Source organism: Microtus pennsylvanicus, chromosome 2 (assembly GCF_037038515.1).
Source record: "Microtus pennsylvanicus isolate mMicPen1 chromosome 2, mMicPen1.hap1, whole genome shotgun sequence".
NCBI classification, from domain to species: domain Eukaryota; kingdom Metazoa; phylum Chordata; class Mammalia; order Rodentia; family Cricetidae; genus Microtus; species Microtus pennsylvanicus.
In genome coordinates, this window is record NC_134580.1 from 29,810,973 (window position 1) to 29,837,397 (window position 26,425).

Below are 26,425 nucleotides of genomic sequence, written 5' to 3' on the forward strand. Positions count from 1 at the left end.
GTGTGATTTAAACTGTTTGTTTAAAGTTCCCGTTGTGTTTCAGCGAGAACCTGGCCATGGAGGAGGTCAGAGAGACCCTCTACTGTGACAAGGAGACATTTAGCAGTATCTATCAAATGCTGACAACTCTGGGACGAGGAACTTTTGCCACAATCAAACTGGCCTTTCACATGCCCACTGTCAGCTACGTGGCTGTGAAGATTCTGGCAAATGTGAATGGGGACTGCGCCCCGAACCACAATGAGGTTGATATAATGAGATCCCTCGTTCATCCGCATATAATCAGGTTCCTTCGGGAGGTGCAGACACGGGACATGACGTATCTCATAATGGATTACGCCTCCAAAGGGGACCTCTTGCGTCAGATTCGCAAACCGGGAGGCTTACAGGAGTGCGAGGCTCGAAGGCTGTTTGGACAGGTAGTACAGGCAGTAAAGTACTGCCACGACAACTGTATCGTCCACAGGGACATTAAGGCAAATAACATCTTGATCGACGCCTCTGGAAATGCCAAGCTCTGTGATTTTGGCCTGGCAGTCAGAGTTGTCCCTGGGACAAAACTAAAGACTTTCTGCGGCACTCTGGCCTACTGTGCCCCGGAACTGTTCGGAGTGGAGCCATACGATGGCTATGCCAGCGATGTTTGGAACTTAGGCGTGCTCCTCTACTACATGGTGGCCAGGCACCTTCCGTTCCAAGCGAGCTCTTCTATGGGGTTGAAGCAGCAAATTTTGGCTGCAAACTTCAGCGTTCCTCATCATGTCCCACTTGATATTTTCAACGTAATCGTGGAAATCTTCATGATCGGCCCCAACAGGAGGCCCACCATCAGTCAAATCCTGACGCGCCCCATGATCAGGCACAGCCAGGCACGGGCATCCATCCAGAGTCTCCCAGGCACCTTGAGCCCTAGCATTATCGGCACCATGGCAGGTGAAGAAATAATTGAGTGTCTAGAAGTCCAAAAATTTGATCAGGCGATGGCCACATACCTGAGTCTGCAACACCAGGCACCCGGGGGAGACTGCTGCCATCACCAGGTGAAACCCACAACACCCATGGAGCCAGGCCTTGCCCACCTATCCCACCTGCGCTGTCCTGTGGCTGATTCCCTCATTAGCAGCAGCCCGGACAGCAGCAAGAGTTTCTCTCCATCGAAGATCGGGTTGTGTGGCAGCCTGACGGCGAGGGCCCAGACATCCTGCTCTCTGTACCACCTTCATGGGGCAGACCACAATGAGGCTGCAAGTGATGCAGAGAAACTCTGCAGCTCGCTGGGGACGACTCTGCGTGTAACCCCCAAAGGCTCCTCCCTTGGGGACACACTGCTGACCACCAGACAGGAAGAGGCCATCAGCCATGGTCAGCCCCAGGATGCCGGGCCAGCTTCCTCCCAAAACCAGAGGCGTCACCGCTGGAAGAGGGTCAAGAAAACCCTTGTCAATGGCTTCCGACACCTATGTTGCTGCCTGCCTCCTGCAGAGAGTAACCATGCCTCCCGTGAGAACCAGGCTCCACAGTCAGGGGATCCTAGAGGCACCCACAGAACCAGGTGAGCACCTTTCTCACTTCATCTGATTTGTACTTTTCCTCCTGTCCTTTGTGATAAATGATGCCTGTGTCCACTATGGCACACTGTGAGCATAACAATCTGTCCCTTCAGAAAGACCAGGTGTCCCCTGAAGTGTGACCTCAGGCTTGTTGAGCAACAGGGGGACAGCAGAGATGCTGAGCCAAGCAGGGAGAGGTGGGGGCAAGGCCAAAGGAGGCAAAGATTCCTTGGAGGAACATGTCGGGTACTTGGGCGCTGCTGGGCAGTGCACTAAGTCTTGTGTGTTTTGAAGTCACTAAGAGTCTCCTTCCTGTGCCTTTCTCTCTGAAGCCCCGAAGAGGTCGAGCCCCAGCTCCATGGCTTCTGAGCCACGGGTTGGGGATCGGTCTGGATGAGATTCAGACAGCCACTCTGGGGACCCATGCCAGATGCCCAGGACACCATCTGGCCACAGGCCCCTCCTGCAGAGGAAGAGCTGTCCACTCCAGAGAACATCTATCTCTCCAGGTAAAATCCCAGGCAGGAAGGGTAGGCTTCCCACAGGGTCTAGCTCAGTGTGGAGGACTGAGGTGCAAAGGTGCCCTAGGCTGTCTTGTGGAACAATAGTGCCTTGCCCTCTCCCCATGCCTGCGGGAACATCAGAAGTGGTGCTCTGGGTAGTGACTGACCTTTGCCCCATTTCTTGGCAGAGAACACGGTCTTCTCCATAGGGTGAGACTTCTCTCCCCCAAGGAGAGTATTCCTAGTCAGCCTGGCCTAAGTTGGGTTGCCAGGTTGAGAATGTGTCCTGCAAGCAGCCCTGTAGGACCGACTCCTCTAGAGGGTAGGCTCCCGCAAGAACCTTTAGCAGGAATCCCCACAAGTAATTCCAGCAGGTTCCATTGCTTGAGTCCTCAGACCCAAAGCTTGGGAAAATCTGAGCTGGGGAGTGAGTGACCCCAGGGCAGCAGAGTCCCCCTCTCCACCAATTCTGCCTTCCAGCTACTCACCTCCTGCCTCTGCCTGCTTGTTCCTTCAAGGCCACCATTCTCATCAGTGACAACTAGCTCCTGCACTTAACACCATGTGCCACACACTGAGGGACTGGTAGGTGTCAGAGTTAAACCTGAAAACCTAATGAGGGGTCAGCATCCTGCTGTGCCTCCTTCCTCCAACTTGCCTGAGTCTGCCTGAATCTGCACTGGCCAGTGAAATTCTTTAAGAAGGCTTCTGTTTTTCCCAGCCTTTTAAAGGTGAGCAGGCTTTTCCACTTCTTTTGGAGGTGGGTGGGGTGTGCTTCCGGGAAGCTGCCTCATCCATGCCACAGTCACATTGGTAAAATCTCATCTCGTGTTTTTTCTGCCTAGACCTTGCCAAACTGTGACAGCAAGAGACCCAGAGAAGACTGTGCGACTGGTGTGGTGGTCCATCTCTCCAGCTGTCTTCCTCATTAGAACCATCCTGGGTATCTTCTATATTCAAGAATGTGTCCCAGCATTCAGCGCAGGTCGTTGTGATGGCGGATACCCCGGCCTCTGGTGTCACTCTGTTCTCCTGCCCCCCCAAATTTTATGGCGATATCTCCAGACTCGGATCCCCCTCGTTTCTCCTTGGAGCGCTGCGGTTTCAAGATACAGAAGTGTGGCTTATCCGAGCCCCTCCAGACTTTGCCCCACAGTGGTGAGTGGTCACTCTCACCCCACCCACTGGGAGTATCCCCCCCCCACACACACACTGGAAACTGAACCCACCCCACACTGTGAACCTAGAACTGTAGACAGCATTTCTAATAACTCGGGGAATCAGCCACATTCTGTCCAACCCAGGCTGGTTTCTTAAGTCCCAGCATCGTCTAGCCTCAGTTTCTTGAGTCTGGAACTACAAGTGGGTGTCACATGTTCTTTTGTTTTGGAGAATCATTTTTAATTTGTTTGTTTGTTTGTTTCTTTTTCATGACAGGGTTTCTCTGTAGCTTTGGAGTCTGTCCTGCTGTCCTGGAACTAGCTCTTTTAGACCAGGCTGGCCCTGAAATCACCTGCCTCCCGAGTGCTAGCACTGAAGGCGAGCACAGCCACCACTGCCTGGCTTTGTTTTGGAGAATCTTACCATCCTATGCAGCAGTTAAACTCGGATCTTTCTGCTTCTACCTCCCAATGGCAGCTACCGAGCCCAATATTATACAATGCTGGTGATGAAATCCAGGGCCCATTCATACTAGGCACAAACTCCATATCTGAGCCTCGTCCCTCGCTCGCCTGCCTTAAACATTACTTAGCCATTAACGATGGGGATTAGATTTAATGTCAGCACTCAGGAGACTGAGGCATGGAAATGGTAGGCTTCGCGGCCAGCATGAGATAGGGAATACCAAGCTAGCATCACACACAGAGGGTCTGTCTCAAGAAACAGTCAGGAGCCGGGTAAAGCCAGGTCGTGATGGTGCAGCACATGGGAGGCAAGGGCGGGTGGATCTCCGAGTTCACTCCCAGCCTGGTCTACAGAGTGCGTTCCAGGACAGCCAGGGCTACACAGAGAAGCCCTGTTTTGAAAAGCAAATATTAAAAAACGAAGCAAGCAAGCCAGGAACGGTGGCACGTGTCTGTTTTCAGTACCTGGGAGGTGATGCATGCTGATCAGGAGTTCTAGGCCTCACCCAAGCCCCACACAACAGAAGTTAGTTGAGACCAAACTCAGTGTTTAGCACCCTAGCCTAGAAAAGCTGCGTCTAGCCCCAGCCTCCCGCTTTGCAAAGGATCTAGCCAGCCTCTGCTTTCTCACTTTCTTTCCTCAGCCGCAATGGGTGGCATGTGCCCCTCTCTGGCTCTAAGACTGTTAAGGGCAAACTGGATGGCAAGAGGTGGTGATGCAGGGTCCTTACTGGCAGCCCTCAAGCTGGAGAAGCCACCTTGCTGGCATCGTCAAGAGAGGTGGGAGGAAGACTCACTTGCCTTTTGTAGAGTTCTTCAACCCTGTCCTTGTCTGTTCCCCCTCACTGCCGACTGTTGGTACCTTGTACTCATGGTCGTCTATTTTCTTTGCGAAAGCATATGACTCTTAAACCCCACAGTGGCATATCTATTGGTTCCTTCTAATGAAGAATCCTTTCTTTTTCTCTCCTCTTGTTTGGACTCCGGTTTACTGTATGTAGTCCCGGCTGCCAAGGACCGTCGATCCTCCTGCCCTCAGCCAACTGAGTGTAGGTGGTATAGGTATGTAACTTGTCTCAGTGTATTTTAGAAGTTTTACTTTTTAAATCATCTATGTAGGGATGGATATCCTTCATATTTTAATCCTTCTGCCTCTGCGTACAAATGTAGGGATTACAGGAATTCCACACCAAGCCTGGTTTTTTGGTTCTGAAAACCAAACCCATGTTTCTGCTTGGTGAGGAAGAGTTACCCTAACTGAGTCACACCTAGAACTCAGGCAGGCTAGCCTCAGACTAGGTATTTCTCTCTGTAGCTGAGAAATACCTCCTGATGGAACTGAAGATCTTACACATTGACCCTGATTTCTCTCTCCCCTCTCTTTCTCTCTCTCTCTCTCTCTCTCTCTCTCTCTCTCTCTCTCTCTCTCTCCCTCTCTCTCTCTCTCTCTGTCTCTCTTTTAGCCTTTCTAGATGACCTGTTTTTCTGACGGAGAGTCTTTAGAAGTTGCACACACAAGGGGTGTAGCTGGACGCCACTCTTCTTCTGAAGCTAGTGAGCTGTGTTCTTTGTGGGGGAGGAAGAGCAGGCTGTCCCAGTCATGTATCATCTCAGAGTCCCCAGACTCTCCCCTGTGTATCCAGGCAGCGTTGAAGGTATGTTCTGACCAGAAGCCCTCGAGTCGCCCGCAACTAACTCCCTATGCACCTGCGTGAAACAAAATGGAAGTCACCAGCTCTAACCAGCCCATGTCCCGACCTCAGGCTGATTAAACTAGGAAGATGGAGCCTCACCCCCACTGCTTGAAGGTTTAGTCACCTCACCCCTTGGGGCAATCTCCTATCCCTCACATTTAGACAGTTCTAGGGAGTTTGTGGATTTGTCTTAAAACTAGATGATAGAGCTAGGGTGAAGGTGTATGCCTATAATCCCAGGACTCTAGAGGTTTAGTCTAGTGACTAGCCATAAATTCAAGGCCAGCCTGGCCTCCATGAGGAACAGTAGGCTAGGCTTTGGTGGCTCTCTGTCTAAAACACAGAAAGTGAACAAAGGACTAATGCTCACTGTGCCTAGCATACACACTGGCTCTGGGCCTGGCTTCTTTAGCATAAAATGAAACCAGGTGGAGCATGCCGTGAATCCCGGTATTGGGGGGAAGACACAGGAGGATCAGAGAGTCAAGGCCTTCTTCCAACACAGAAAGTTGGAGGCCCGTCTAGAAGGAATGCCACTCTTTTTGAAAAACCAACAGCACCTACCCCCAAATCTTAATGCCCCAATCTGAGAAAACAGTGACATAGCAGCCCATTCCAACCACGTATTCCTTGTGAATCAAAAGATCTTTCTGACAGAGAGAAGAAATTTGGCATCCAGATGTGCAGGGCTATTTCCTGTGACTCACATCTGGAATTGTCCTGAGCCAATTGAGTTCATCCTTGTGCACAGCACTGAGGATCTGTTGGGTAGTACTCCCTGCTGGCCCGGTGGGAGGCACTGACAGGAAGGTTTGGGGAGCATGGAGATCCCCACCTGTGCCAATGAGAAAGGCAGGAAGGCTGCTGGCCCTGCCACACATCAGAAACTCTGATGTTGTGCTGCCCCCTTGTGGCACTTCTGTACCAGTTCCGTGTTAGTGAGCCTGGTTTGCTGGGGTCCCTGCTTCAATTCCTGCCACAAACTGGGGTGACTGGGTGTGCTCAGAGGTGGGGTGAGGGGAGGCTTCCACTGCTCTGTACCCATCTGACATGATTCTATCCTTCTTTACTTCATTCCATTTCTACAGTATCTTAATAAAAGAACAAAATAGCCATCATAGACTTTCTGCCCAGGGGTTGTCCCTTAAGAAACGTCGTAAACAACATTGCTGCTTCTTCCTGGCCCCACTGTCTATAATGGGAAACGATTGTCACTAAGCAAGAGTGTGAAATCGACGCCCTGGGTGAGATTCAGAAGCACAAGAAGCCCGACAGTGACTGTCTAGTTACCTTGTTTGGTATGTGTTCATGTGCAGAATCCAAGGAAAAGGACCGGCAGGCTTGCTGAAGCTGGCCACCCCGGCACCTGGAGATGGAGACAGGTGAATCTCCATTTTTGTTCTGTTGTTGTGATTTTTTTGTTTTGGAGACAGGGTTTTTCTGTTTGGCCCTTCCTCTCTAGACCAGGCTGGCCTTGAACTCACAGAGATGTGCCAGCTTCTGACTCCTGAATGCCAGGATTGTGGGTGTGTGCCACCTTTGAGGCAGATGCATTTCCACCTCAGTGGCCTTGAGAAAGCCTGTGTTAAAACACAAGGTGCCCAGCACTCGCAACGTGACATTTGACACCGAACACCTGTGCTACACACAAATACCTTGAGCTTGCAAGTGTGTGTGTCTACGGACACCGCTGCACACGTACACAGTGTAAGCATATAGTGTGTGAGTGCATCTGCACACACTTAAGTCAAAATAGTGTAAGGAAACACAAGGTCAGCCTGGGGCGCTGTGGACCTTTAGTCCCAGCAGTTGGGAGGCAGAGGCAGGCAGGTCTCTGTGACGTCAGCTTGATCTACAACTGCAGAACTTGCTGTCCCAGGCATCCTGGGCTACCCACAGAAGTCGGTCTATAAAAAAAAACAAACAAGGTGAAGGGAAAAGAGGAAGCAGTACAAAGTTAGTTGAAGAAGCAGGTAGAAGATCTGACCTCCTCTGCAGGAGCATCCTGCTGGCCAGACCTAGGAGAACGAGACAGGACGCTGCTGCTGAGAACACTGGGTGGTCCTCTCTGGATGCTAGATTGTTGGCAGAGCCCAGCAAGCCAAGCCATAGGGTATCTTATTACTGCTGAGTAGAATTGAGTTGGTGGGCTGACGAGGTGATCCCAGCTTTTTTAGCACTGTGGGTCACCTGGATGTCTCACCTCTCTGCAGCACGGGACTAGGCGCCTCTCAGAAGCCAAGACCCTGCACTAGGGAGAAAAGAAGGCCACCTTGATCGATTCTACTGGCGCTAACCCCTGCTTCTTCCCCAATCATGGCAATATATGTTTTCTATGTTGGAAATAAAATAGCATTGTTAAATGAGCTAGCTTTTGGTTGTTTGGATACAGGGCCTGTTGTCTGAGAAATCACATCTCCATCACACACAGGCAGCAGAGAGGGAGAGTTATCTGAAGTAGAGAGGGCAAGGCTTTAAGTTCTCTAAGCCCACCCACAGTGACATACTTCCTCTAAGAGGCTCCTGTGCTACAAGTTCCATAATCTCCTGAAACTGCACCATCAATTGGGGACTGAGCACTTACACTCATGAATTTATAGAAGGCATTTCTCTTTCAAACTACCATGCCCACTGAGTTAAGCCACAGGCCCGAGGAAATCTTTAGTTCCAAGGCACCCTTTGCTACAAAATTAAGTCTCAAAAAAAAAATGTAAAAGGAAGCCTGGACATGGGGGTGCATCCATTTAATTCAGCATTCAGAAGGCAGTGCAGATAGCTCTCTTGATTGCCAGGTCTACCTAGTGAGATTCAGTCTCCAAAATATATAAATAAATAAATAAATAAATAATAAATAAATAAATAAAACTGTCCGTTGCCGCCTGTAAATTGAAAAGAGAGAGATTTTTGCCAAGTGAGATGGTGTGCGCTCTAGTCCTTGTACTGGGGAGTGGAGGGAAGGAGATTTATTGGACGTTATTTTTGACTAATTAGCAAGCTCAACAAGTCTAGGATTAGTGAGATTTTTTTTTCTCCACATAAAAGAAAGAGCCGGGTGGGGGTGATGCAAGTCTTTAATCCCAGCACTCGAGAGGCAGAGGCAGGAGGATCTCTGTGATTTGGAGAGGAGGTCTAGGAAGAAAGACCTTTTCATGCCTTTCCTGATGATCCCTTGGACTCTCAGAGCAACAGGAAAGCACTAGCCAGGTATAAATGCCTATAATCCCAGCTCTGTGGAGCCCAAGCAGGAGGATCACAAACTCAATGGCAGCCTAAGAGCCCGTCTCAAAACAAAAGCCGGAGGTGGAATTCAACAGCAGAATGCTTGTGTTGTAAGCCACAGCCCTGGGTTTGAGCCCCAGCAGAGCAGAAACTACAGGATAAGAGTGGCCTTTGCGCCCATTGGGCTGATAAACTGCTCTGCAGACAATATTCCTGTCATGAAGAACCATGTCTATAACGTATGTTTGAATGTTTCAGGGAATACAAAATAAGTGATTAGAAATGTAAATGTTTAGGGAAATGTAAATGACTTTTGTATATTCAGGGCTGCTTCTTCTTCTTCTTCTTCTTCTTCTTCTTCTTCTTCTTCTTCTTCTTCTTCTTCTTCTTCTTCTTCTTCTTCTTCTTCTTTTTGGTATTTGAGAGAAGGTTTCTGTGTAGCTTTGGTGGCGGTCCTAGAACTAGCTCTTGTAGACCATGCTGGTCCTGAACTCACAGACCTGCTTCTGCCTCCCGAGTGCTGGGATGAATGGCATGCTCTACCAACACCCAACCATACAGGGCTTCATTTTTCTGCCTTTCAATTTTTTTTATTTCTTTCTTTTTTCTCTTTTTCCTTTTTTGGGGGGTGTTGTTTGTTTTTTGGAATTTCATATTGTCAAGGTTGGCCTTGAACTCACTATGGAATGAGGCTGGTTTTGATTTTCTGGTGTCCATTTCCTCAGTATTTTGAGTTCAGACATGTGGCAGCAGCCTAGCTTGTGTGTATGTGTGTGTGCACGGGTGGTCATGCGTGTATGAGAGTGAGGGAATCTTTTGGGTGTCTTCTTCTTCTCTCCCCAGCTTACATTTTGAGACAAGGACTCTCACTGAACCTGGGGCTCACAGACTGGCTAAGCTGCTGGGGAGCAGCTTCAGGGATCCGCCTGTCCCAACTGTCCCCAGCTTTTACATGATGGAAGGAATCTGAACTCCAGTCTTCATGCTTACACAGCAGGCATTTTACTGACCGAGGCTTCTCCCACGCCCCTCTTTTCAACCTTTGCAAAGTCTGAAGTTGCTTCTCAATAAGAAAGTGTTTTAAAACTGGATTGTGTAACTCGGCAGTGGTGGCACAAGGACTTGGGAGGCAGGCAGAGGCGGGCAGATTTCTGTGAGTTCAAGGCCAGCCTGGTCTACAGAGTGAGTCCTAACTGCTTCCATCACTACTTAGATACCATGTCTTGAAAAGCAAAAATAAATAGGTAGATAGATAAAATAAAATAAAAAAGCTCCAAATTTAGTCCACACTAGATCGTGGCACACTGTCTCTTGAGTGGTAGGATTGCACCCATGTGCTACCACATCCGGCTTTATACTGAAACTTTGAAGGGCTCAGTGGGGGAAGGCGCTTGCTACCAAGCCTGATGAGTTCAGTCTCTAGACATCCATTGTGGGGGATGAGAACAGACTCCCTTGGGTTGTCCTCTGGCTTCCACATATGCTCCATGCCACAAATATTCACTCATAAATAAATAAGCACATAATAAAATGACGATAAAAGAAACCAGTACCAAGCTGAGCATGGCGACACGTAGTTTTAATCCCGGCACTTAGACATGATCCTTACTCTACTTAGATCTTGAACTTCTGATTCTTCTAAGTTGAAGGAGAAGGATCAGAACTCTCAGGCCAACCTTGGCTCAACATTTCCCAGTTGGAGGCTAGCCTGGGTTATATGAGACATGGTCGTAAGTAATAAACAAGTGGACCTAGAACCCGTGTGATGCCCTATGCCTTAATCTCACCAGCTGGGAGACAGACAGAAGGATTATAAATGCAAAGCCAGCCTGAGTTACATACCAAGTTCCATGCCTGCCTGGACTGTATAGTAAGATCCTGGCTCCACAAAACAAAACAACAAGGATTAGTTGAATATGGCAGCACATGCCTTTAATCCCAGCACTCAGGAGGCAGAACCAAGAGGATCCCTGTGCGTTCAAGGCCAGTGTATATATGGAGTTTCAGGACTACAGAGAGACCGTGTCTCAAAGCAATGACAAAAAACAAATTCAAGGATTGATTGAGGGAAGAAAAGATAGAAGGAGGTAAAGACATCACACTCTAGTTGGGTATATGTACACACACATGACCACACATGTATGCACATACATACATACACACACACACATACACACACACACACACAAGCTGAGTTGGTGGCACATGCCTAATCTTGAATTATTCCCAAGGTCCTGCACATATGATCTTACCACTGCAAAAATAAACAAATAAACGTAAAAATTTAAAGTAGGGACAGTTCACTGCACCATGGGATTCACTACATTATGGAATAATATGGATCTGGGAAGATAAATAAAAATTTCTAAGCCAGGCTTGGTGGCACATACCTGTAACTCCAACACTTGAGAGGCAGAGACAGGAAGATCAGAAGTTCACGGTCATCCTCGGTTAAATATTGAATTTGTGGACAATTTGGTCTTCATCAAACCTTCTCTCAAAAATGAATAAAACCTTGCAGTAATAGGCTCAGTTATTAAGTAGACACACCTGGGAAGACAGAACCTCAAAGAGTTGCCTTCACCAGATTGGCCTGCAGACATGACTACAGGGTGTGTTCTTAATTGTTATCTCATGCAGGGGAGCCTAGTCTCATTATGGTGGATAATGTGATCCTGGGACAGGTGGTTCTGTTGTACAAGGAAGGAAGAGGCTTTATGGTGCCTTTTCTTTGTTGGAAATTCTCTGAGTGGGTTGTGGGGTTTGGAGAGACAGAGACAGTGAGAGACCAGGGCTGGGGGGAATGGGGCTTTCCAAATTGTACAGGAACAAGCTGGGATCTCCAATCAAACATTATCTCTGGAATTCTGCACAAAGCGAAAATTGCCAGCTATAACTAAAATGATCCCAGCAGGCACCGAGGGAATGACTGAGGGAAATTGCCAGGCGGGCATGAGGACCAGAGGACATGGCAAAGCAGGGTGTGTTGCTGCAGCATTGGGAAGGCTGAGAACCGCTGGGCAAGCAGTGAGGCCAACTGATCCCGGGAAGGGACTGCCACTGTCGGCATGACCATCAGGACAGGTATCCTGGGATGGCTGGATGGCTCTTTTTCTGGGTTGCTGTGGGGGGAAATGACGTTAGAAAACTGGTTTGTAGGACTTTAAGTCTCTCTTCAACTCCCCTCTTCTAAGGCTAAGGGCGGGAAGTTCTGGGGAGACAGACTGATGTGCAGATTATGATGTAACTGTAAGGGGCTTACTCTAGCCCCGTCCACCTTCCCTAGACACAGCTGAGGGTTTTGGTTGTTTCAACAGGGCCACACTATGTAGCCTGGCCCACAACTCCCCACCTCCCTGCCTTAGCCTCTCAGTGCTGGGATTCTGGGCATGATCCACCATGCCTGACTACAAAGTGTTCTAAGACTAGAGTCTCATGCTCCATGTGCTGAAAGTCGACCCCAAGCCTTACCCGTGTTAGCAATTCTTCATTATGTTGTGCGAGTTTGTTCAGAAAGGACAGATTTCAAAGGGGAAATTGTGGAACTGCGAGTGTTGCTCAAGGGTAGAAAGCTTGCCCAGCCAGTCCAAGGTCTGGTAATAGGTTTTCTGCCCCTCCGCCACAATAGGTTTACTGATATGCCAATGAAGCCAAATGGAAAAATAAACAACAGGTTTATTAGAACAATGCCACTCCCAGGTGGGCCCTGTGGCCCCAGAGATTGGGGCCAGAAAAGTCGTTCCCCTGAAAAAAAGCAGGAAGATTTTCTAGGTTGTAGACAAGGGATCATGACATGTCAACCATACAAACCATGGGTTTGTATCTAGGTATGGCTTAGGCCAGGACTTGAGTGACTGGCAACTTCAGAGGAGGAAGCTGCAATAGCCACCAAAAGTATGGCTTTTTGACACCTTTCCTTTGTTGGAGACTCTCTAAGCGGGCAAGGTTTGGAGAGGGAGAGAGACAGGAATGGGGCTTTCTGGATTGTGCAGGGGGTGAGGTTCCAACCATCACTTGGGTTTGATCCTCAGCACTGGAAAAAGAAAGCAGTGAAAAAGACGTGGAATTTTCACTGTGCAGAGGAGGACCCATGCCCAGGCTTTTGCTTTGTGGTAGGAGGAGTGACCTGTTCAAGGGGGGAGATGGTCACTGTGCAGGCATATTGAAGTTGTATTTGTAGGAAACCACACACCCTAGCGAAACACATTGGTAATTGTTTTGTGTGTGTGTTAATGTTGTCCTTGCCATCCTGGAACTCACTCTGTAGGCCAGGCTGGGTTCACACTCACAGAGATCTGCCTGCCTCTGCCTCCTGAGCGTTGGGATCAAAGGTGTGTGCAGAGTCAGGGAGGGACCTGGAGGCAGGAGCTGAAGCAGAGATCACGGAGGAGGTTACTTAGCCGCTGGCTGGCTGGCTGGCTCTCTTATAGTTGCTTCAGTCTATTTCCTTATGCACCCCAGGACCGCCTGTCCAAGGGGGGCACTACCCACAGCAGGTTAAGTCTTCCCACATCAACCATCAATCAGGATGATGCCTCTCAGGCTGGCCCACGGGCCAATGCGATGGGGAGGAACCCCTTGTCTCAGATGACTTCATTTGGCAAAGAAACCACACAGAGTTGTGGCTCAGCCACTGTCTCAGGCAACCCTGGGTTGGCCTGAGCAGTGGGAACATGGCTCTGAATCAGGTCCAGAAGGAACTGCCTGGTCACAGAGGGATCGTCTTGCTCAGTGTTCTGCAATAAGGACAGTCTTACCAGGAAGGGGTTTTCTCACTGACCATCCACTACCTTACAGGTTATCCTTCCAAACCCCTAAAGGTTTGCTTTCACTACCAAAATCTATCACCCTAATATCAGCAGCAATGGCAGCATCCTCCTGGACATCCTGAGGTCCCAGTGGTCCCCAGCATCGACTGTGTCCAAAGGTAGAGACACTGACATGGACTCAGCATGTCTGTCTCCTGTACTTTCCCCTCTTGCTGGTAGTGTACATGGGAACTCAGGAGGAGCAGACGGCTTGCCCAGACCACAGAGTCCTGCCGAGTCCTGTGCCCACTGCATTGCCACACTGTAAGGAGATGGCATGTGAAGCCCAGTACCTTTGCCCTAGTAGTTCTCAGCAGTCACTTACTGTGTGAGCTCAGAACTGCTAGGTGGGTAGAAGAAGACAGCATCAACCCAACTTGCATTTCACCTAAAAGTCAAAAGGCAAATATTAAATATGAAACTATGAAACTCTTCTTTTCCTTCCCTCCTTCATGCAAGGAGGACCAACACACACACACACACACACACACACACACACTGCCTCTGATCTCCACAGAGGTTGGATTTGCTGCCACCTTAAGGCCAGGCCAGGCCAGGCCAGAGGGCTAGAAGTGAGCCAAGAACTTCCTGCCTAAGTAGAACAGATCTCACCCCAGGAAGATAAGGTTCAGAGCGAAACTACTTTAAACAAACATTTCTGAGCAGGGTTACACTTGGTTAGAAACAGATAAGACAAATGTGTTTAGCATAACATAGAAGGGCTCAGATTTGGTATCAAGAGCTTTGGCAAGAGATGCCTTGGGAACACCTGCGTCTTGCAAATGCCCGACGTGCTTCCCGTCAGGGTCCTGTAGTTCCACAGTGCCTTTCCTCTGGGCCCCACTTGCAGGTGACACTTTTCCAGGACTTGTTTTTCTGTTTGTTCTGCTTCCCCTTTCCCTCCTCTGCTTCTGTCTAGACTTGTCAATCAGGGTTGCAAAGAAGGCGGGGGTGGGGCAGGGCTTTGGCTCTGTATCTGCACTTCATCTCAGAGTCGCTAGTCTGGAGCAAGGTGTAAAGGAGTCGGGCACAAGGAAGCTCTCTGGATGATGCTGATGGTGAGGGGGAGTGGTTCTCAGTCAGGAGCTGGCTCTCCTCTCGGGATGTGTGTGTGTGGTATTTGCTTTTCTTTCCTGTGACACGCAGTGTTCCAGGCTGGCAGCATGCTGTGAACAAAGACAATTGCATTCTCTCATCTCCTTAGCTGGGACTTGGCAAAGGCTGAAAACAAATCATGCACCTGCTTAACCTTTCTGGCATGACAAAGAAGCCTGTCCCCTTCTCTTCCACAGGAAGTGCTTCTAGATTGCACTCGAACAAGCCCTAATTAAGTCTTTCCTGGATCCATCTTTTTCTCCAGCCTTTTCTTGGACTTAGATGTGTAATTAAGAGGAATATCAAGAGACAACATTTCTCTTGACCGAAGGGTTGAGATGTAGCTCGGTTGATAGAATGCTTGCTTGCTTGTCTGGCATGTCCAGTGTGCCCCGAGTTCAGTCCTCAGTGCTGGGGTGGGGAGCGGGGAGAAACAAGAAAAAACCAAAACAACAAAAACCAAAGAAACAAAACTGGCATAGGGCTCAGCTGGAGAGCCTGGGGTGTAGTCTGGAGGTAGAAACACCTGCCTCATGTAGGCGAGGTCCCTGGTTGGAGCGGAAAAGCAAGCTAACAGGAAAAATTAAGATGATTTTGATGGAAAAAATTGATTGCAATTATAGAACATTTTCTCAGATGTTTTTTTCTCACATTTTTGTCATTTTGTCTCCTAGGAAGAAAATGCTACCAGCCAATACAGTCACACTCACATGCTCACTCTCTGACACACATGCATACACATTCACACATACTTACACACACATACACATTCACACACACATGCATACAGTCACACACACATGCATACACAGTCACACACAAATGCATAAACAATCACACACACATGCATACACAGTCACACACACATGCATACACAGTCACACACACATGCATGCACATTCACACACACATGCATACACAGTCACACACATGCATACACAGTCACACAAACTCACACACGTGCATACACATTCACATTCACATGCATACACATCCATACATACTTACACACATGCATACACAGTCACACAAACTCATACACGTGCGTACACATTCACACACACATGCATACACAGTCACCAACAATTGCATACACAATCACACGTACACACACATACATAGTCACACATACATTCACATGCATACACAGTCACATATACTTTACTCACACACATACACATTCACACACATGCATACACAGTCAGACATACTCACACACGCATAGTCACACATACATTCACATGTATACACAGTCACTCATACACACATGCTTATACAGTCACACATATACACACATGCATTTATAGTCATACATACATACATGCAAACACATACAAACATACATTCACATTCACACTCACATACTCACAAGCATTCACAAACACACATGCATACACAATCACATACACACACATACATTCACATGTATACATAGTCACTCATACACACATGCTTATACAGTCACACATATACACACATGCATTTATAGTCAAACATACATACATGCAAACACATACACACACGCATTCCATTCACACTCGCACACGCACACATGCATACACACTCACACATAACGACATTTTGGTTGAGGGTAGGACATGTGGACACGGTGGTCCTTTAGGATTGTGTCGCGGAGTGACACGGTAGTCCTCTTAATTTGTGTTAGTAGACTCCGTTTGTGCGCAGTGTACCTTACATGTTTGCACAGGGATAGACCTGCCTACCGGTGAGTATCTTAGGACCATCCTCGTCCCCAGCTATGTCTGTACACACTGCAAATTTGTGTGCTTTGTATACAGAGAGAGACTTAAACAATTTGTCATGTATCAGGGCTTTCAAGACAAACCTCTTTCCCCCAAGTGTGTGAACCACCGATGTTAAAGAGCAGAGAGAAGCAGAGACTACATCTGGAGGACAGAAAGAGAGGGTGGGGTCTATACGAGACAGGGAAGCCAGGGCTTCCAAGAGCCTTCCTGCCTGGATCAGATGCACCTGGCCTCAGCTGCTGGCATCTCCACAAACCTACTGTTCTGGCTGGGTGACCTGGGGCATGGCTTCTCTAAGCATCAGTTTCTCAAATGTGAAATGGGATGAGAGAATCTACTTCACAGAGGCGTGGCAAGGATTAGATGAGGTCATACCCATCGAGTGTCCTGCTAATTTGATGCGCCTGTATGACTTCTGTCTCTGTGTGTGTGTTTTTGTATTTTCCTGTCCACTTTACTCCCCTTCCAGGGGTCTGCTAATGCTGTTTCTTAGTTGAATGTTTTTTCTCCACCTGCTCCAGGGCCCATTTGCACTTTTTACACCAGTGTAGGGAGTGCTGGGAGCTAGAAGCCTGATTCCTGGTAGCAAGGCAGCTACCCAGCTTGGGAAGGAGAGACCAAATGAGCTCTAGGAGAGAGGTCTCAGCCTCAGCAGCTCTGGCTCTGGCCTACTTTCCTTCTGTAATTCTCGTACAGGCCAGAAGATGGGACTCTGGACCCTGAAGTCAAGGGCCAGGGCACTGCCTCCACATCTGAACTAAAGGGAAATCAGATCCCTTGCCCTGCCCTGCCCCTCTTACTGTGTGAGACCTGTCTTATGGGGCGGGGAGGTAACAGGGACATTCTCCCTTTGGCCACCACCTTTGTTCAGGGCCAGTCTAATGCTTCAGGGTTGTCCTATCAACCATCCCACCCTCTGGCAGCTTTTCCAAGATGGGGCAGCACATCCTCCTGGAACTCCAGGACCAGCCAGGCTCACCTCGGCTCATTGTCCTCAGCTCCACGGAGATGCGTCCCCTGTCACATAACCAGGTTCCTTCTGTCACATACCCTTGCAGTTTCCTTCACAGTGGCTGTCATAACTTACAGAATGATCTTGTCGACTTACTAACCCTAACCTAACCCCTAAGTCCCAAGGGGGCAAACTTTTCTCATTGCTGGTTCCCCAGCACCGAACAACCAGGTCTGGGTACATGAGATCTCAGCAAAGCCATTGTAATCAACAAATGCTGATTGAATCCCTGTTTAGTGATTGCCTGGTCAAGACGTTGTTTAGTTTTCCTGTGATGCTGCTTTCTCACTAGTGAAACAGAGAGGATAGAGACGCCACGGCTACTGCAATGAACGACACATTTTATATCACTAGGTCCTGGTATGTAGAGGGGCTCCTTAAAACCTTTAATGGTCTGATTTTTTGTTACACAGGGAAATGAAGTCTGCACTCAGTACCCAGCGCTCCACAGTCGACAAGAGCATTTTCTAAGGCAACACTCACTTCTACTGCGCCTTTCGACAGCACTTTTGTGTTGGCCTGGTTGTGGCTACTCTGCACGTGCTACCATGCTTAATCTTCACTCTAGACTTGAGCTGTTGGCGTGCTCTTTATTTCAGCTCAATAAGATGTGTGCACACACCAGCCATGCTGCGCATGTAAAGGCCTGAGGACAGCTTACGAGAGCTGGTTTTCTTTTTATTTCATGTAGGTCCTGCTGATGAAACTCAGATAATAATGTCCTGCTGGACCTCCATACATTGATGAGTAGATTGGATAAGTGCACATGTGTTTGCAGTCCTCTAGATGCTCAGCATCCTTAGCGGCTGTGTGGAGTACAGAGGCACAAATCATTGTTTGTGAGATGAGAAACTGGGCAGCGGGCTTTTTATAGAAGATCAGAAATAAAGGTGCATGGTGTGTGTGTGTGTGTGTGTGTGTGTGTGCGTGCGTGTGTTTTACACATTCCTGTGTGACTCACATGGGGAGGCCAGAGGTCTAGGTCTCAATAGCTCTTTACTTATTTTTTTAATGTGCACCAGTTGTTCTCCTGCATGTGTGTCTGTGAACCACATTCATTTCTGGTGTCTGAGGAGACCAGAAGAGCTGGACTGATTCTGGGACTGCCATTGTGGATGGCTGTGAGACACCATGGGAAACCAGCCCAGGTCCTCTATGAGAGCAACAGCTTCTCTTGCTGCTGAGCCATCTCTCTAACTCTTTCCACCTTATTTGTTAAGACAGAGCCTCTCAATAGATGGAGCTCCTGGTAGATTGGTCTATACTGTTTGACCAGCAAACTCCAGAATGCACGGTTTCTATCTTCTCCTGTTCTGGGGTTACAAGCTTTTGCCACCAAACCCAGCTTTTTTTCTCAGGTTCTGGGCAGGGGCCTCAGATCCTTAAACTTTCATAGGAAGTGCTTCTTAGACAGAGCCATCTCTCCAGGTATATAGTCCCTTTCCAGGGACATCAAGGCTCAGTCTTGTTTCCAGTTCTGGTTCCAGACAAAGGATGGTATGCAGAAGTTGTGACTTATTTGTTCATTTATTTTGAGATAGGGTGTCACCAGGAGTCTAAACTGACCTTGAACTTCTTGCGGCCTCAGCCTCCTAAACTGGACGGTAGGCCCGCACCACCACAGTGATAGAACTTGGACTTGTCATATTCCCTTCTGGAGCTTTGGCAGAGGCTGCGAATGATTTGCATGGTCGCTTTGCCACCAACAGTGTGGAATCACCTCCAGGCTCAAGTGATAGTGCCTATGAGACAAAGGGCCCTTTCTCTCTCTTAAGACTCGCTCAGAGGATTAACTTTGCTTTCTTTTAAAACCAGATGGAATTGACTGTGTTACTCATCATTTTCCAACCTTGCCTCAGATCTGTTAGTTCTGCTGTTAGATAGTAATTTGTCTTAGAGCTTTTTTTCTTATCCTTTTTTGTTATTTATGTTCTTATTTTTTAAGGACGAGTTGAAATTATCCTCAGTTCAAACTCCACTGTCTGCTGTCAGGCTTAGAGGCAGGTAGACCTAAGTCTCAGCCTGTGGAGGGGCCTGCTGCCTGTCAGCGCTCTTTAACGCTCTTCAGTCTGGAGTTAATAAGCCAATTAAGAAGCCCCTCTTCTCATCATTGCTTCCTCCTGCCATCTTTGTTTCTGAGAGGGATTTTCTCCTAATTTAAAAATCCATCATCCGAGGAAGAAAATCCGAATAGCTAAACCCAGCACTTTCCCAGAGTCGGTGCAATGCAAACAGAAGCAGTGGTTTTCCTTCCTAGTAGGCAGTTGAAAGGACCTCTGAGCCCAGAACCCCCAGCCCACCCTGAGGGAGAGAGGGAGGCGGTTTCCAAGGCAACCGGCCCAGGGAGGGGTTGGCTCTCTGGCGCCCTCCTGGCCTCTTCCTGGTAGCTCAGGATACTGCCAGCTAGCGTCCACCCGTGCTCCGCGCTCCGATTGGCTGCTCGGTCCGCTCTCTGATTGGTTGTGGCGGGCGCCTCGCCGGCTGGTGGCTATGAAGGTGGCGCCGGTTGATGGTTGAGCGTTGGCTTCAGGGTTGGGGTCGCCGCATGTGCGATCCGCTCCCACGGGATCAGAGGGCGAGGACTGCTGCTGCTCAACCTGGAATCTACCGGCGAGACCGGGCTCCGCCCGGCCATGCCCGCCGGGAGCAACGAGCCGGACGGAGTCCTCAGCTATCAGGTGGGCCCCGCCTCCCGCTCCTCCCCGGCTCAGTCTGGGTCGGGTGCCCACCGCCCGGCTCCCGTTCCAGCCGGGGCTCCGGGCGTGTCCCCGAGAGCCGGGGGAGGGGAGGGCGCGTGGGACGCCAGGGGGCGCTCAGGGTGGCCAGGGAGGGTGACCTTGAGCCGAACCCTGAGCCGCCGGCACCGCCGCAGCCCCCCCGCATCGCCTGCAGCCCGGTGTCCCGGACCAGTGACCTCTGTCCGCGGGTCCCCTTTGGCGGCAGACGCCGGCCTCTGGCCTTGCCCCGCTCTCTACCTTAGGTGGTCGAGAGGGTATCCGGGGACCTTCGCGGGTCTTTGTGTTTTGATTCTGGTTCCTCGGTGGCTAAGAGGAAGCCTTGCAAAGACCCCGAGAATGTGGCCGGTTTTGTGTATCGGCGCCCTGCTGTCCAGACAGCCGATAAGTTCTGAGGAAGGGATTGCACATGGACCAGGGAAGCCAGGAACGACACCACCAGCCTTAAGTAGTTGATGGTGGAACCGCAGGGTCGGTTAATATTAGGAAGCATTTGGACTAGGTATTAAGAGTGTGTGGGTTCAAGTCCCGGTCTGTTTCTTCTAGGCTTTCTCACCTTGTGCGTGCTACTTGCCTCTTTGAACCTCAGTTTCCCCATCTATTAAAATGGAAATAGTAATGTTTGTACGGTTTACTTCACAGGGCTGTTTTAAGGACTCTGTGAATCACGGTTTATTGTGTGAGCCCTAATAAGCGAGTAGTAGCTTTTTGAATTCTCACCCACCCGCCTTGTGAAACCCGGATCAGATGTGATTGCTGCCCTGGAAAGAGGATTTGAAGGAGGGAGGGGAACCGAGACGATGTTGTTGCAGAAGGGTGGTGGGTTTTGGAAGCAAATGCCCGGTTGACATGGTTGTGGGGTCTGGGAAAGGCAGGGGAAACTTCCTGAGTGTTGCGACATGGGTGTGACGCTCCCTACTCCTCTTCTTTCCTGGCAGGACTATTTGCTTGCCAGTCACCAAAATAAATAGATGTGAGATTTTTGGGAAATCTTTCCATTTCTGATCTCATGACATACCATGTTATAGTCAGCTTCTGTTTGGGAGACAGAAGCAAAAAGAGGCCAAGATCTTGCTCCTCCCAGCTGCTGGGAAAGGAGGAGAATTAGCTTTGTTTGTTTTGCCATTGAGAATGCTGGGGATGGACTGCCTTCTTACTTAAAGGTAGACACCCTGCTGCTGAGCCCTATCCCCAGCCTGTGTTTGTGTGTGTGTGGAGGGGGGTGTGTGTCTGTGTGTCTGTGTCTGTGTGTGTCTGTGTGTGTGTGTGTGTTTGGTGGCCAGAGTTTGATAACTGGTATCTTTATCACTCTATCTTTATTTACTGAAAACATGTTCTTGCACTGAACCTGGAACCATTTGAGCCGGCCAGTGAGCCCCTGGGATCTGCTTGTCTCCCCCACCCACTCGCCCCACCCCCACCCCCAGTGCTGGGCTTACAGACGAGCACATGCTGCCTGCTTCCATGGGTGCTGAGGTCTGCGTCCAGGTCTTCATTCTGTGAGACAAGTACGTCACCCATCTTCATTTCACACAAAATACTAGGAGCCTGAGGCAGGAGGATCATGTGTTTGGGGTTCACATAGACTCCATAATGAGACCCTGTCTCAAAAGATCTGCACAAGGAACTGTGTTGTTATAAAATCAGGTGCTTTGACACCTCTCAGACCATCCTGTGAGTGTACGTTGACGCACATCATAGGAGATTTTTCTAAGAAGAAAATGGGCAAAGGTCTGAAGAATGACTCTCAGCTGAAGGAAAGGGGAGGTCAGAGACTTGGAAACAGAGGAGAGGGTGTACAACAGTCCTGTGGCCGATAGGGGGCGCGTTCTGCAAGGACATAGGGTGGAGCCACAGGGAGCAAGGAGGAAATGGCGGGGTGTGTCCTGGGTTCCTAACAGCTAGACACCTTGGCCCCCACTGAAGAAGCTGATATTTACCTGAGGACCAAGAGCAGTCATGATGAGCTTTAGTCCTGCTCAGATTTCCTCTGTTGAAAGATTTCTCTGGCTTCTGTGGGCGATCAAGCTCGGATGTGAGCAGACCCTGTGTCTAACATGCGGAATGTGTGCGGGCTATGGCCAGTACATAGGCACCCTTAGGTTTCTGCTGATGGTCGGTGGTTTGGGTTTCTGAACAGACAATAAATATGTTCTTTACATTGAGCTACTATTATTGTGGGTCACGGAGTGGAGAGAGAAAAGGGAGGGACCAGCAGGTGCTCGTGATGTCAGGCATTAGACACAGGAACTTGAGATTTCGGAAGGTGAGGAGAATGGGGACTTAAAGAGGAAAGGAAGTGGGAATGGCCTGGAGGAGACATAGTCAACCAATGGGCAGTGACCTTAGTGACCAAGCCCCCTGTGTGCCCACCTGAGAGAGCTGGACCTTGCAAAGAGAGTAGATTGTGTGACTCGATGGAAGCAGAGAGCTTCCAGACATCTCATCCCCCATCCCAAGACTAGAGTTTTCTCTGGTGGACTCCGGCTTTTCCCTTTGATTCTCTTCACAGCCGGCTCCACCGTGCAGCCAGCGGGGTTTAGAAATGCCAGCCAGATCATGTCCTCACTTGACCCCTGCCAGCGGCTTCCTAGTGAATTTTAGAATAAAACCCTAACTCTGCGGTGGCTTACCAAGGTTGGACATGACTGCAGCCTTGCCCATTGTGCCGGGAACGCCCTTCTCTCTCACCGCGCACTCCGACTCTGGCTGGCTTTGTGTTTCTTTAGTATGACCAGCTCCCTCACAGCTCGGGGATGTGTCCTCTTTCTAGGACACTCTTTCAGCTCGGTGTCCTCATGACTCATTTGCATCTCCCGAAGAATAGCTTCCCCTGACCTCCACCCTGAGTCACACTGCTCCGTAGGATGCTCTTGTGTTCCTCCCTAGCACACTGTGTATGAGTCTTCTTGTTTTGATGTCCTGCTGTCTTCTTGAGGAAGTTTCAGGAGGGCAGGGTGCGCTGGTGACCCTGTCTCATACATCGCCCAGTGTCCAGTTAGTGCTTGGCTGCTGGAGGGGAAGGCTCGGGAGGCTGAAGTCTTTCTCTTAGGAGCTCGTGGTCTACTAACAGGATTTGCACGGAGCAGCAGATGGCTGTTAGTGGCACACTCATAAGCTCCTCGTTCTTTGGTACCTTTGCTCAGGTTAGCGAGCTGCAGCAACTTTCCCGTCTCTTCTCTGAGGAATTTCCATTCTGGCCTTCAGAGCTGGTTCCATGGAGCTCCACCAGGATTTGCCACTCGGTCTCCTCTGCCCACTGCCCCCGCCAAGCACTCCCATGTGTCCACTCTGCTCCTGCCACTTGCCCGATCTTCCCTTTGTTGCTGTGTGAGCAGGGAATGCTTTCTATGTGCCGGGCACCATGCTGGCTGCTCTCCACGTGTTCCCCTTTCTTTAGTGACAGCGCTGAGGATTGCACCCGAGCCTCACACATGCCCGGCAAGCACTCTGTGGCTGCACTGCCCACCCTCACATCCCCGTTATCTTCCTGTCATCCTGAGAATATGCACCTGTATTGGTCCCACTGCGTAAACAAAGAAATGGAGATGCAGTGAGGTGAAGGGACTTCCAGAAAGGGCAGAGCCGCTGCTCTCCAAAGGCTGTGCCCTCAACTACTGTGCGTTACCACAGCTGTTTGTCTTGCCATCTGGAGCAGCGCCTGGCCCTGAGTGAGCACCAGAAGATCTTGGAAAGGCACACAAGGAATGCACTGGAGTACAGCCGGCTGGAGTGAGGGAGGCCAGCCCGAGGCTGCTGGCATGATGCAGGCTGTGTCAACGTGGCCTGCATCATCCACCTTGCTAAGCTCTCTGAGGTGTTACTGACAAGCCCTTACAAGTTGGGAGTAATAGAAAGCAACCAGACAGCTTAGGGAAAGCCCTACTTTGTGCTAGAACACCCGACAGCCTCTCAGTTCTGCTGAACAGCACTTTCAGAATTGACCAGAAGGAAGCGCTGGAAGGACTGGGAGGTTGGGCATCACGGCGTCCAGGTAAGGTAGTGCTGGGCATCACTGGACGTCCAGGGAGTGTGGGGACAGTGGACAGAGGGCATCAATGGGACGTCCAGGGAGCATGTAGGCAGTGGACAGAGGACATCGGTGGGACATTCAGGAAGCGTGGAGACACTGAACAGAAGGGCATCGACGGGACGTCGAGGGAGCGTGGAAATAGTGACAAGGAAAGCAAAGAAGCCTGGCTTTTCTGTGCACCAGTGCCAGAACAGTTGTACCAACTCCAAACCCCGGAGACAGACATGGGAGCAAATGGCTGTGATCCCCGCACTGGGAATGTAGAAGCAGGAGAATTAGTTCAAGGTCAAAGCCAGGGAGATGGAACAATGGACAGAGCACTTCTGGACAAGTATGACCACTTGAGTTTGAACTGTGAGACCTGCATAAAGGTAGGAAAAGACAGACTCTACAGAGTTGTCCTCTGACCTTGATAGGTACACCATGGCAGCACATGCCTGCATACACTATACATACGTGCACACACACACACAGACACACACACGGTGTAATACTTGAAAAAAGATGAATCAACAGTTAAAAACACTTCTTGCTCTTGCAGAGTACCCTAGTTCAATTCCCAGCACCCACATGGTGGCTCGTAACCATAACTCCAGTTCCAGGGGCTCTGATGCCTTCTTCTGAAACTGGGCACACAAGTAGTGCACACACATATACGTGCAGGTAAAGCACTCAACACATAAATCTAGAAAAAAGTTCACAATGGATGTTGGCTACATAGATAGTTCAAGGCCAGCCTGGGCTGTGTGAGACTCTGGCTAAACAAACAGCCAGGAGACGGTGCCAAACCCTGGCGTGTGGGCGATGGCTGAAGCGTACAGCCGGCTGGAAGAGCATGCCCCTATCTCTTACGGTAGACTGGGAACAACCACGCAGGACAAGAGTTCCCAAAGGAGCTGTGGCTTCTAGTGTTCATTGACTTTGGCACAGGACCACAGTACCTGTTTGCTGAAGAAATGAACGAGCGGCTCCAGGGAGAGCAGATTGGCATCCCAAGGGTCATGGTCGGTTTGTGGTAAGCAGATGATAAGAATTTGCTCAACACTACTGAACAAAAGTGCCAATCCTGGATGGAGTTTGCCCTGTCACCTCATTGCAGAATAACAAGCCGACCCCCGTCCTCTCCTAGCAGGTGGGTGGGGTGGCTGTGGGTACCCTCTGCCATGCCCTGCCAGCTCTGCTGGGAAGCTTTGTAGCAGAGCTGCGGGCCAAGCAGAGCCGTGGGCAGCAAACGGGGCAGCTCAGGCTGCACGTTTCCTTCCTAGGAGCCTTAGATACCCATCTCAGTGCTGTTTGCCCTGGCAGGGTAACCAGGGCCCGTAGCCATCAACACAAGGAAAAGCAGCAAGTCGGCTCTAAATGCGCTGCTAGGTTACAGCAGCACACCTTAGGAGCCTTGGTCATTTCCCATAAGGTAAGAACAAGTTCACGCTAGCTGTGGTCGTTAGGGAGTCCAAATACACACACTGCACTGGCCTCTTACTGCCTCCGTGACGTTACCAGAGGCAGAGTGACTCAAACTACCTATGTCTACATGGGAACAGTTCTGCAGTGGGAGTCTGATGCCTTTGCTTGTAAGCATAAGCTGTCGCCAGGGCTGTGGTTCTGGAAGCCTCAGGACAGAGTCTCTTTGTCCCTTCCCATCCTGTTAGATTAAGACTGGCCCATGTTCTTTGCCTCTTGGTTTCCCCTTCTCTTCTTCCTGCCTCAGGGCCAAAAATCACGTCTTAAAGGCCGAAAATTTTCCCTCAAATCTTCCTCTCTGATTCTACTTCTCTGCCTCTTTTGTTTGTGGATGAATTTTGGAAAATATTTACATGGCTGAGAGTTTTCCTTGCATGCATGTGGATGCTTCATGTATGTACAGTTACCCCAGAGGCCAGAAGAAGGCATTGAATTCCCTGGAACTGTAGTTACAGGTGGTTATGAACAATTATGTGGGTGCTGAGAACTAAACCCAAGTCCTTGGCAAAAGCAACCAGTGCTCCTACCTAACAAACCATCGCAACAACCTCAAAAAGAAAGGCTCAAGTCTGGCCTAGAATTCACTGTGTATATCAGGCTGGCCTGGAATTCACTGTGTAGACCAGGCTGGCCTGGAATTCACTGTGTAGACCAGGCTAGCCTTGAACTTGTGCTCTTTCTAGTTCAGTCTCCCACGTGCTGGAGTACAACCACACCTGGCTTTACAATGCTTTAGATTACAGGAAGTTACTCTGGAGTTTACATAATTTCCAACAGCCTTCTTGGAAGGTCAGTTTATCAGTGATGTGACCTTTAGCTGTAGTCTTAATTCTCTTTTGCCAGGTAAAGTCACAAACTCTCAGATCACTGGGGATCAGATGGGCATCTCTCCAAGAGCCATTATTCTCCAAGTCTGTGCTA

General features: G+C 49.5%; 2 protein-coding genes across 2 annotated transcripts in view; both read left to right on the forward strand.

Annotated features, from left to right (window-relative positions):
- Positions 1–49: 49 nt before the first annotated feature.
- LOC142844128 (sperm motility kinase 2B-like) lies at positions 50–1,556 on the forward strand. The gene has a single exon (XM_075962431.1). It carries the CDS (start codon positions 57–59, stop codon positions 1,554–1,556), a length of 1,500 nt encoding a protein of 499 aa, XP_075818546.1. The 5' UTR covers positions 50–56.
- An 18,174-nt stretch (positions 1,557–19,730) lies between these two features.
- The window catches only part of LOC142843391 (electroneutral sodium bicarbonate exchanger 1-like), a 36,641-nt gene continuing 29,946 nt past the window's right edge, over positions 19,731–26,425 (forward strand). The window contains exon 1 of the mRNA XM_075960691.1: positions 19,731–19,950. Within this exon, the coding sequence (XP_075816806.1) occupies positions 19,906–19,950 (45 nt within the window). The 5' untranslated portion in view covers positions 19,731–19,905. The remainder of the gene's footprint in view (positions 19,951–26,425) is intronic.